This window comes from Populus alba, chromosome 12, assembly GCF_005239225.2.
Source record: "Populus alba chromosome 12, ASM523922v2, whole genome shotgun sequence".
Classification (NCBI taxonomy): Eukaryota; Viridiplantae; Streptophyta; class Magnoliopsida; order Malpighiales; family Salicaceae; genus Populus; species Populus alba.
The window spans coordinates 4967866-4980300 of NC_133295.1; the positions used below are offsets into that span (position 1 = coordinate 4967866).

Below are 12435 nucleotides of genomic sequence, written 5' to 3' on the forward strand. Positions count from 1 at the left end.
CCCTATAAAAAATAGGGTCTATAGAATCTTTTTGGTAAAATTTTAATATAATTCAATGATTGTATTTAAAATTCTGACCATTAATATAAAATTGTATAGCCAAACTTTAATACATTTTAAGCAGCCTCAACTCTTGTTGGGGTCACATTGATTAAGGCTTAATCCTTCTTGAAACTTAATAGATGCTACCTTAGAAGTAATTCTTGAAGTTTACTTGGCCGAAACATCTTAAATTAGCCTATTAAATATCCTTTTGATACTCTTGACTCTTGCTCTTGTAATTGGCTTAATCCAATAATTGTATTTAAAATTATGACCATTAATATAAAATTATGTAGTCAAGCTTTAATACATGTTAAGCAACCTCATCTCTTGCTTGGGTTATATTAATCAATGCTAGATCCTTTTTAAAACTTAATTTGATACCACCTTAAAAATAATTCATGAAGCTTGCTTTGCCGAAATATTTTGAATCAACCCATTAAATGTTTTTTTGATATTCTTGACTCTTATCCTTGTAATTGATCCAATCAACAAATATAATGGATCTTGATGTTGCAAGATAATTCTCATCATCCCCTTCTCCTCAAAAGAATTCTGAATTACTTCTTGTCCTGCCTATAAATAAGCAAAACAAGAGAATTCTGGATGTTTTCACTACATATTCCGGTTCATGGGAAGTACTGTACAAGGTCCCCGAGGTGTATGATCTCTTAGATGCGAGAAACTCTGCTACATTTCATGAAGAAGCTATACTAAACACACAACCTCCCACTACCAATCAACAAGAAACTTGCTCGGAAATACCTGAACTCTGTTACCATTTTCTAAATTTTTCAAGGAATCCAGGATATCTTTTGTCAAAAAATCAAAAGTGATCCCATTTCTGGATACCTTCAACAGTCCTCTTTTCACACAGCGGCAGGTGCGGACCGCTATACTTTTCTTACAAGAGTCAACAAATTCAATTATTCAGATACAGGAAAAGTCAACATGTAAGAATTTGACACATACTGAGTATATCTGCAATTCTATAAACGTCAAAAATCATTAGTTTTGCTAGATCACCAAAAATCTCTACAGGAACATGATCCTCCCTCGAAATAGTGAAAGCGATGGTTATCCCTTAGGATGATCAATCTTCCCACAATCTTTGATATGTACTTAATGGCATTATGACAATCTTCACACACCCGCAAGTTTTTTATCACACGGATCGGTCTCCCAGCAGGAATGTACAGAATGCCATATGCCACAGCTAATTTCTCACTGTGATACTTGAGCATATTCACCTTCTCCTCCTCTTCCACATCATGAAAGACCATCTTTGTAGAGGAGATATATCCCTCCTGCTTCAGTTTCAAATCCATCTCTTCTAAAAAGGTATATATCTTATCTGTATGCGGGTGGGAAGTGTCCCCAACTTTAAATGTGTGAATTTTATTTTGAACTTCAAGCCAACTGTACCCAGGTACTTTCTTCACACCTTTATTCCTCATTTCTAATCTCATCTTACCAGCATCAGACCATCTTCCTGAAGCTGCATATAATTTTGAGAGAAGTATATACATTCCTGAATTATGAGGCTCCATTTCAAAGATGATCTGAGCAGCCTTTTCACCCAATTCTGTATTGCCATGAATTCTGCTTGCACCAAGCAAAGCACCCCAGGTTGCAGCATCTGGTTCAAAAGGCATGTTTTTCATCAAATTCTGGGCCTCTTCTAGTTGCCCTGCTCGACCTAGAAGATCAACCATACAGGTATAGTGCACTAATTTTGCAGTTATACCATAATCACGATTCATCGAGTAGAAATATTCACTGCCCTGGTCTACCAAGCCAGCATGACTACAAGCAGCCAATACAGAAACCTGAAACACGGATAGAAGAGAAAAAAGATGTTCAACAATGTTTAATAGAGAAAAGATGTGATCATGAAGTGAGATGACTTGGTTTTAGGATATCAGCTCTAGAAATCTTCATATAATTAAATACAATATTTTCTCATACCATAATGAAATTTAGGTGTGGTTTTTTAAGTGCAGCAAATGGTTCTCTCCCAATATTGCATAACAAATTTACATGTTACAAGAACAATTAATTGTACTACAGGGATCAAAGTGCTTGTAGAGGATTTGATGCTTTAGCCTAAAAATTAGTTAGACATGTCAGAATAATAAGTCAAACCATACCATAGTGGCATCATCTGGCCTGATTCCTGTAGTCTTCATGAACTCAAAAACTGTCAGAGCCTCTTCCCCAAAACCATGCCTTGCATAACCATGAATCATTGTGTTCCAAGACACCACATCCTTTTCTAGTATTTCTTGGAATGCATCTCGTGCTTCATCTATACTTCCACACTTACAATACATCGCAAGAAGAGCATTCCCCACGTACCACCCAGTCTGGTACCCAGCCTTGACCAGCCGACAATGCAACTGCTTCCCCAATTCCAAAGCTGCAATGCTGGAACATGTGCTCAAAGCACAGGTAAATGATGATCTATTCAACCTTTCACAATCTCTTTGCATTTCTACAAAAAAATGTAAAGCCTCTTCACTGCAACCGTTTTGAGAGTAGCCAGCAATCATAGCTGACCACGAAATAGAATCACGTTGAGGCATGTTATCAAACAAGTTCCTAGCATGAGCAATATATCCACTCTGAGCATATCCAGTAATCATCGTATTCCAAGAACTAGCATCCCTAGAAGGCATTTCCTCAAACAATTCTCTTGCCATGTCCATTCGTTTACATTGCACATACCCTGCAATCATTGCATTCCAAGAAACTGAGTTCTTCTCAGGCATCCTATCAAAAATACTTCTTGCTTCATCGAGCTTCCCATTTTGCACATATCCAGAAACCATAGCTGTCCATGTAAACACATCCTGAATTGGAGACTCCTCAAACAATCTTCGTGCCTCTTCCATCTCTCCATTCTGTGCATAACCAGTAATAATAGTATTCCACGAAATCTCATCTCTCACAGGCATCCTATCAAAAACACTCCTAGCATCCAGTAACCTCCTCTTCCTCACAAACCCACCCATCAAACAATTCCAAGAAACAAGCGTCCAATCCATCTTCGATTCAAACAACCTCTTTGCATCCTCTATCCTCCCATTCTGCACATATGCTGCAAGCAACCCATTCCACGAAATTCCATTCTTAAGCGGCATCTTATCAAAAATCTCTCTTGCCTCGTCAACAAACCCATTCTGCGCATACCCAGACAACATGGCATTCCAGGAAACAATATCCCTTTCCGGCATCCTCTCAAACAAAGCACGCGCAGTTTTAAGATCTCTATTCCTGACATACCCAGTTAACATCACATTCCAAGAAAACAAATCTCTATCAGGCATTTTATCAAACAAGTCCCTCGCAAGATCAAACTTGTGATTCCGTAAGTACCCAGAAATCATTGCATTGTACGATACCGAGCTTCTTCGAGACATGGAATTAAACACTCGAAGAGCTGATTCGCATAGGCCATTTCGCATGTGGGTGGTTATGGCAATGTTCCATTTTACAATGTCAGAGTCTGTGGTGCTGAAGTTTTGCAGTTTTTTGTTGTTTTGGGACGTTGATGTTTTCTTTGAAGAGTATGAGTTTTTGGGTTTCGCCGATTTGAAATTGATGGTCGGAATGGGGCAGCTACTGTGTAACTGTCTCAAACGGTAATTCCCGCCCATTGCTTCTGCTATTTTTGTCTTCGTGTGGTGCAGTTGGCTCAGGTGATTTTGTTTATGGTTTTATAGACTTGTGTTTAACGGATAACCTATTGGCTATTGCATCAGCAATCTCCAATTTTAAACCAGAGGATCGTGTTGACGGAGAGCCCGCCGGCTGAGAGAGTTGAAACGTTTTCTGTTTTTAGTTTTTCAAACTCGAAACTTGTTTGTTTTGCTTTTTTGAGACATCCGATGGTGGGGGTAGGACTGTATCTAAGACGTCCGGTAGCCACGGTGGGACCAGGCCCCCGGAATCAAAGTTCGGGATCAGGTTGCCTAGGGCCAAGTCTGGTTCGGATGGCGTAACTGTAGCTCGGAAGTGCAGTCGGAACAAGATACAAGACACCCGAGGGTCAGGTCAAGCCCAAGATGTATAGGGTTCGAGTCGAGGTTGGGTTCGTGCCACCCAAAATTTGATCCGTACTGGATATCTTGCGTAGACGGATTTTATATATTTTTAAAGTATTTTTTGTTTAGAAATATTTTAAAATAATATATTATTTTATTTTTAAAAACATTATTTTTTATATTTGTATATAAAAAAATATAAAAATATTAAAAAATTTATTTTAAATAAAAATTTAAAAATTAATAAAAAATAGTTTGTACTGTATTACCAAATATTATATTTAATTTTTTATTTTAAAAAAAAAACCGGGAAGTTAATCCCATGATTTAATGATCCAAGTTTACCATGAAGTCAAACTCCAAGTCATATTTGATAATTACGAGTGTACATGTAAAAACAAAAAGGTGACCTTTTATTTTCACAAATGAAAAAAACAAAAAAAAAACAAAATAGAGTGTATTATAAAATAACCTATATAATTGAATAGTGTCTCTAGTTTCAAATTAATTAATTAATTCCTATGTTTGTAACTCAATCCTTTTAGCATATTTCATGTTTTTTTCAAATCATTTTATTTTTTTATTTTAAAAATACAAAAAAAAATACAAAAAAAAAATCAAGGAGAAAAGGAAATGGCCCTCATGCTTAAGGCCTTCTTTGTGATCAACGCCCAGGAAGAAAGAAGGCAAAAACACAACACAACTAGCATAGCCCCTAGGCTTAATTAGTCTATAGTAATCCATGCAGACAAAAATCAGCGATGAGTAGACGAGCTCAAAATATCATACTGGTAATTATTTTTAATTTAATTTAATATTTTTTATAAAAAAGTAATTAAATCAAATTTAAAAAAAAAAAAAACAAAACCTATTCAAATCAACCATCCATAAATACCAATAATTTTTTTGTTTGGAGTTGTTTTTCATATGTAAATTCATCAATAGTTATATTATTAATAAAATCACTAATAATACATAAATTACTGATGATATATTTTTTGACAATATTTTGCCTTCCATATTTTAAAAGTATATGTCTTTCCAAAACAATCAATGTTTAAATACCAACAAAATATTTTTCCATTAAAAGTTAACCTCCATTCCTCTACTTCTTCTTGAAAAATTTTGTTGTACGAGGTTAAGATGCCGTTCCCCATCTTTCCCTCCATTAATTCACTTCTTTTTCAAACAAACGGCTAGTAATAGTGATCAATTATGATGTGCAGATATTTGTTAGATCTATTTGAATTAGAATCGGATAGCATATGCCATAATGCCATTAGAGTTTAAAACTAAATATCTATCACAATTCTACTAAACCTGATGTAATGATGTCCTTAAATTTATATAATAAAGGTAATTGTTTGAAAAATACTACTATGATATGACATTTCAATTTTGTAGTAGTGATTTCAGCACTAAAGCTTGGAATATGGTATTTAGGCAGCGTTTGGTGCTGCATTTGCACCTGCGTTTTGCCTAAATTTGATTTTTTTTTTTGTTAAAATTGAGTTTGGTTTGTACTTTTTGGATCGTTTTGATGTGCTGATGTTAAAAATGATTTTTAAAAAATAAAAAAAAATCATTAGCATGCTTTTCGGTACGAAAAGTTATTTGAAAAGCAACTGCTACAACACTACCAAACACACTCTTATTTGGAGAGAGGGGGGGGGGGGATAAAGGAAACCTTGAAACTTCAAAACTGAAGGCCTTAAGTTCGGATTATGCTACCATGAATCATGATTTTAGGAGTGATAGTTTGGAGGTGGAGACCATGGCCACCTCTGCTTTTAATTTTCGATGGCCTTGAACAAGTTCACTGAGGCCATACCTAACTTTCATGGTAATTTGGAAGCTTTTGACCTCTAACAAATCTGTTCTTTCACAGCCCTATCGTTTCCAAGATGACCACATGCACGAGAGGCAACTTTTTTTGTTTTTTATAATTGTGGGTGTTTGAGATAATTTATACGTATCTCGATTAATTTTATGAGACCTTAAAGTTAACGACAATGTAAGCTTTTAGCAGCCTTGAAATTTATAATGCTCGAATTGGTGATCTCTGGAGTCTCAATAGTTAATTTTTTTTATTAACATAAATGTTCAGGTCAGTTTGTGTATACATTAACTAATTCTACGAGCTTTAAAGTTAACGATCATATAATTTTTAATGACCTTAAAATTTATAAAATTTAAACCGGTAATTTATAGAAAATAAATTTAGAAACTAACTAGTTAAGCTAATTTTAGGATAAACTTTTTTTTATTTATTTACGTGGGTGTCCGGGCTAGCTTGCGCGCACCACGACTAATCTCACGGCTCACTGAACATCCTGCAAACCCAGTGAGCATGTAAGGTACCGCGGGGGTGACAGGCGTGCACGGTGAGGTTTGAACCCAGGATGCAGAGGAAAGGAACAAGTCCTTTCAACTGCTAGGCCAAGACCTCAAGTGTAATTTTAGGGTAAGTAGTGGCATCTAAAAAATTAAATTTTCTTCTTCTCCCTTGCCACTCTTGCCACGCTTAATTTGACCAGCCAATATCGATCCCAAATCCCATGATAGAATCAGAGGAAACGACAACGAATTTGTGGTGTCTTGGTAGTAAACCAAAGATTCTGGTCTTCCCCACTCTTGGCTTGATTGGGTTCTCACCAACTCGCCCTTACTTTAGAATCCAATACGTGTGCTCCGTGACAAAGGGAGTGGATAAATAAATCACAACAAGAATAAAGGCAGGAACTGATGATGATCCACTCTTGCTCTTGAAATATTAAGCCTCTTGTTTATTTTCTTAAGTTAGTGAAGACAAGCGCATCAAACAAGTTTCGGTGGAAAGCAAACTAAGCTCTACCAGAAATGTCGTCGGACGATGGTCACTTTTAACCTACCCATGCATCCAGCATCATAAGAATCTGTCCTTATCTCGAATTATTCAAGTTGACATATATAATATAATTAAGTTCTAATAATTCAGAGAATCATCATGGCATATGTAAACCTTCCACTACTAACAGCGGGGTTGCATGCATGTTTGTGCAACTCGTTAATTAGCTATAAATTGTACTCTGATTCATAGATTTGTTTTCTCAGTAGCTTCTGATATAGGCAGCCATGGAGGGTGGGCACAAAAACTGTGGTATTTTGCTGGTATCACTGGTTATAATCGCCGGGGCATTACCGTTTTGTTCTTCGCAAACAACTAGAAGGTTTCAGTTTAATGTAAGCTAGCCATGGATGGACATATCTAAGTGGCCTTTCAAACCCATATGTACAGACTTATTGGAACATAGGAATCATTCAATTTCGTGTATTTTTTCAGGTTGAGTGGAAGAAGGTAACTCGTCTATGCACTACCAAGCAACTTCTAACGGTGAACGGGCAGTATCCAGGCCCAACCATAGCTGTTCACGAGGGTGATCGCGTTGAGATTAAAGTCAAGAATCGTATTGCTCATAACACTACTCTTCATTGGTGAGTTTACATTCTTGTGTTTGACACTTACGAGCAAAAAAATGGAAACTATGAAGCATGTAGTTCTTGAAATGTAACAGGCATGGACTGAGGCAGCTAAGAACAGGATGGGCTGATGGACCAGCTTACATTACCCAATGCCCCATTAGAGGAGGCCATTCTTACACCTACAAGTTCTCTGTTACTAATCAAAGAGGCACGTTGCTATGGCATGCTCATTATGCTTGGCAAAGAGCATCTGTCTATGGTGCTTTAATAATCTATCCTCGCATGTCGTATCCATTCTCAGCTCAGATTCAAGCTGAAATCCCTATCATTCTGGGTAATAATGAAGTGTTCATTATCTTCCATGGACAAGTGATCAGATATATTTTTATTGATTCTTGACATGCCTTACGTGTAACAAAATGCAGGTGAATGGTGGAATGGGGATCCTGATGAAGTTGAAAAAATAATGATGTTGACAGGAGCAGGGCCAGATAGTTCCAACGCTTACACCATTAATGGAATGCCAGGACCTCTCTATCCTTGCTCTAACAGAGGTAATTGTAACTTTACTGTCTCTCTGTAATGGAGAGTGACGATGATCTGAAATGGTTTTGTAATTTTATTCCGTAGATACTTTTATCCAGACGGTGGAGTATGGCAGGACCTACATGCTTAGGATCATCAATGCAGCTCTAGCTAATGAGCTTTTTCTTGCAATAGAAAAACACAAATTGACAGTTGTGGAGGTTGACGCAGTCTACACTAAGCCCTTCACAACCACATCCATTATGATTGCTCCTGGACAAACCACAACTGTTTTAATGACAGCAAACCAAGTTCCAGACTCCACGGGCATGTTTGCGATGGCAGCAAGGCCTTATCTTACTTCTGTTTTCCCCTTCAACAACTCCACCACAATTGGTTTCTTGAGGTACAAAAATGCGAGGAACCGGAGAGGAAAACCTCCTAATCTGAGTAGCCTTAAACTTCACAGCCTTCCAGCAATGGAAGACACTGCATTTGCTACAAAATTTTCGGACAACATTAAAAGCCTTGCATCTCCTAAGTACCCATGTAATGTGCCTAAAACAATTGACAAGCGAGTGATAACAACTATAAGCCTCAACCTTCAAGACTGTCCTGCAAAAAAAACCTGCCTAGGTTACAGGGGCAAGAGATTCTTTGCTTCAATGAACAACCAATCCTTTGTTCGCCCTTCCATCTCAATATTAGAAAGCTATTACAAGAACCTAACCACCACTAGTTTCTCCTCTGATTTCCCAGAAAAACCACCAAATGCTTTCGATTTTACTGGAGGAGATCCACTGTCTCAAAACATGAACACAGAATTTGGCACAAAACTTATAGTAGTGCCCTACGGGACAAGCTTAGAGATTGTGCTGCAAGACACGAGTTTTCTAAATTTGGAGAACCATCCAATTCATGTCCATGGTCACAACTTCTTCATTGTTGGGAGTGGATTTGGAAACTTCAACAAAGCCACGGATCCGAAGAGATACAATCTTGTTGATCCTCCAGAGAGGAATACAGTGGCAGTTCCAGGTGGGGGATGGGCTGCTATAAGGATCAAGGCAGATAATCCAGGAGTTTGGTTCATACATTGTCACCTAGAGCAGCATACTTCGTGGGGTCTTGCCACCGGCTTTATTGTCCTAAATGGTCAGGAACCATCTCAAAGGTTGCTTCCGCCCCCTCAAGATCTCCCCTCCTGCTAATTAATCATCTTCTTCAGACACCAGTCAACGCCTTGCTGCATTTAAGAATCTTCCCTCGGTTTTGTATTTTTGTTTAATTTTCTTTTCATGGATGCACAAATAGCTACATGGTTTGGTTTGCAAGTAGTGATGTTTTGTAATAGGCAAGTGGAGAAGTATAGTGTAGTTTTGTGTACTGATATTTGGCAGTACTTTAGTGCAAATTTGTAGTTTTCGGGCGAGACAAAGTAATGCTCGAGATTATTTGGCAAGATTTTTTTCTCTTTTATTTACCCTATTTGTTTAAGAATGCATGTTCCCTTTGCAGGGGAAAAAACTACATATATAGAACATCAATAAAAAGACAATAAAATTAACTAACATATGTCTTGTTATGCAGCGACCAAATATTGCCTATGCATCGAGGTTGCATTCAGCATTGTGCTAGGCATCACATTTAGGCGCTACGTTGAGGGCTTGAACATTTTTTTTATAGGTTAAAAAAATATTTCCGAGTAATGTAAGTGTGATTTAAGAAGTAAAAAGAAAACATGGTGAGTCGGGGCATAGACCAAAATGAGTAATAAAAAAAAAAGTATAAATTACTTAGGTAATAAAAAAACAAATAATGATAGTGAATGGCTAATTTAAACAAAAAAGAATTAAGAAAACCTGTAAAAAAAAAAAATACCAAAATAAAAACAACGATAAAGCTAATATTCCAACCAATCAAATAAAAAAGAATTGAAAAAACAAATGAGCCAACTTAAATAAATATATCAAATATGTAAGTCAGGAGACCGAGATACGCTAACACAAAGCAAACAAAAAAAACTCAAAGTTCAACTCCAAACAAATCTAGCTTAGAATGATAAAATTAAAAAAAAAATTAATTAGAAAAAAAACCAAAAAAGCAACTAGCAAATTGAGCAAGCCAGCCAAACTTTACAACCTGAATCATGTGAATAAGATAAAATAATAGAAGACAAACCAAAGAATATTAAGAAACTCAATTTTAAAACAATCCAATGCTTGAGAATGAAATGTAAAAACTATTAAATTAGAAAAATCCTAAAAAACTCAAACAAACAAAAGCTAACTTGTCAAATCCAGGGTCTAAGTGATGAGATCGAAATAAATAATTAATAAAAAAAATTAAAAAAATCCAACTTTGAAGGATAAAAGTGAAAAAAAAAAAATTAATTCTCAATCAATTTAACAATTGAAATTTTAAAGGATGGACAGAAATTAGAGGTGGGGGGGGGTTGAAGCTATTAGTCAGACGCATCATCTCATCATAGATGTGTCACGTAGACTATTTAAAGGCAGCTGTGAAAAGTAGTGTTTGATTATGAAAAGGACCCACACGCACTGCTGAAAGGATAAAGGGATATCTCACTTGTTGACATGTGCAACAAATTTTTTATTATTAATGTTTAATATTTACTAAAATTAAAAAAATGCTCTTAAATCAACTTGGTATTAACCAACAAAAAAAATATATGAAAAGGCAAGTTTAGCATATTTTGTCTGTATAATTAAATCATTGTATAATGATAAAAATAATAATTGAAAAGACTAAGAATTCCCTGTAAGTTTAAATTTTTTTTATTTCAAGAGTCAATTTACTATGCAAAAAAGGATAAAAAAAAATCTATTTTATACTCGCATAATTTGAAAATCACAATTTAATCATGGTAAGAACATCTTACTCCAATGCCTAGTTTAGAAATTTTATTGTTGAAGGGAAATTTTATAATTTCATTGTTCTAATAAAAAGTATTTTATGCTTGCATTTTCTATTTTTGGTTGCTAATTTCAACTACCCCGTAGCAGATTGTTTTGTGTTGCGTTTCTGTAGAGTGTGACCCAAATAAAGCCTAAGTGGTAGTAGTCCATTCCCCTATAAGCCCATTTAATATTAGCCCTTAGGCAATCGTGGGGCTATAAATAGCAGGGGGCAGCTTGAGATTTACAAAATCAATTAGATTTGGTTTGGGTAGAGTGAAGAGAAATATAGTTTGAAAAGAGAGAAATATTGTATCTGAAAAGAGAGATTTTGTATAACTAGTGTTTCTAGTATAATATACATGAGGCTAATTTGATTATTTTTTTATATTTAATTTTTTTTGTTAACCAACTTAAATTGTGTGGTTTAATTGAATGATTAACTATCTAAAAAATATAAGGGTGTGTCCTAATCAAAATTTAAATTAAAAAAAAAAGCTCAAATTAAAAAATGCACAAAAAAAGGAGGGTTTGACTAAATATATAAAAGAAAAAAACCAAAATAAAAAAAGAGGTTAGGTGCGGCTGGCAAGAAAACCAATCCCAGCATTAAAAGCCTTTTTTTTTTCTCCACGGGGGCAATATCTCTAAAAAAATAAACAATGGGTCATTCAGTAAACTAGATTTTGACAACTATTATAATGATTAAAAAATTAATGTTTAATTGTTTGAACTTCAAAAATCTAATTTTCAATTGAAAACATCTAAAAACACTTTAAGTTCTTTAAAAAACCTATTTGTGTCTTAAACTTAGAAAAAATTAGTTTCAAAATGCAAAACTATCTCAAATCCAAAAAAATTCTCAAGTTTGGAAATACTCTCTTAGGCAAGAAGAAAGTAAAATAACACTCCAATAAAACTCATTGAATGAAACATGTAGACATCAAAATTAACCATTTTAATATCCTGAATTGGTGACAATAGATGATTTTTTTTCTTTTCAACTAGAATATAGCAACTTTCTCTTTTATCTCTTAAACCAGCAACTAAAAAAAAAAAAAAAAAGTTTTAGATCTAAATAAAACTTCCAAAAACCAAAAGGATTATAATTGAAGAAAAATAAAAATACGGGGATAAAAAAGAATTTTGTCATGTTAGTTTAGACTAGCTATATCAATTTACCACTTTTTACAATTTGGTCTTGTATCTTTTAATTGTGTTTTTTTTATAAGAAATCATAAGAAATCAATTACTAATTTGATTTTTTTTAAAAAGAAGAAGATGTAATTGGAAAAAAAATCCAAGAATGGGAAAAAAAAATAAACACTGGATTCATGTAACTTTTCCCAAAATCTCTTAGTTTATTGTATAATTAACTATTCAATGCATGCCATGTCTCATCCCTATAAAACTATGATAGTATTATTAAGCTTTAAACTACA

General features: G+C 35.0%; 2 protein-coding genes across 2 annotated transcripts; one reads left to right on the forward strand and one right to left on the reverse strand.

Moving 5' to 3' along the window:
• Positions 1 to 830: 830 nt before the first annotated feature.
• On the reverse strand, positions 831 to 4150 carry LOC118046286 (pentatricopeptide repeat-containing protein At2g01510, mitochondrial). Its single transcript, XM_035055118.2, has 2 exons — positions 2193 to 4150; positions 831 to 1871 (listed from the first exon to the last, which is right to left on the reverse strand). Exons 1-2 carry the CDS (start codon positions 3699 to 3701, stop codon positions 1065 to 1067), a joined length of 2316 nt encoding a protein of 771 aa, XP_034911009.1. The 5' UTR covers positions 3702 to 4150; the 3' UTR covers positions 831 to 1064.
• A 2945-nt stretch (positions 4151 to 7095) lies between these two features.
• Positions 7096 to 9529, forward strand: LOC118046287 (laccase-1). Its single transcript, XM_035055119.2, has 5 exons — positions 7096 to 7310; positions 7411 to 7562; positions 7643 to 7884; positions 7976 to 8104; positions 8181 to 9529. Exons 1-5 carry the CDS (start codon positions 7203 to 7205, stop codon positions 9284 to 9286), a joined length of 1737 nt encoding a protein of 578 aa, XP_034911010.1. The 5' UTR covers positions 7096 to 7202; the 3' UTR covers positions 9287 to 9529.
• Positions 9530 to 12435: the final 2906 nt, after the last annotated feature.

Bases quoted from the DNA above. Each gene is read 5' to 3' on its own strand.
- LOC118046286 (XM_035055118.2), bottom strand. From the start codon at position 3,701: ATGGGCGGGAATTACCGTTTGAGACAGTTACACAGTAGCTGCCCCATT. The intron at 1,872-2,192 runs GTATGGTTTGAC...TCCGTGTTTCAG, and splicing joins GGCCAGATGATGCCACTATG to GTTTCTGTATTGGCTGCTTG.
- LOC118046287 (XM_035055119.2), top strand. From the start codon at position 7,203: ATGGAGGGTGGGCACAAAAACTGTGGTATTTTGCTGGTATCACTGGTT. The intron at 7,311-7,410 runs GTAAGCTAGCCA...GTATTTTTTCAG, and splicing joins CTAGAAGGTTTCAGTTTAAT to GTTGAGTGGAAGAAGGTAAC. The intron at 7,885-7,975 runs GTAATAATGAAG...AACAAAATGCAG, and splicing joins TGAAATCCCTATCATTCTGG to GTGAATGGTGGAATGGGGAT.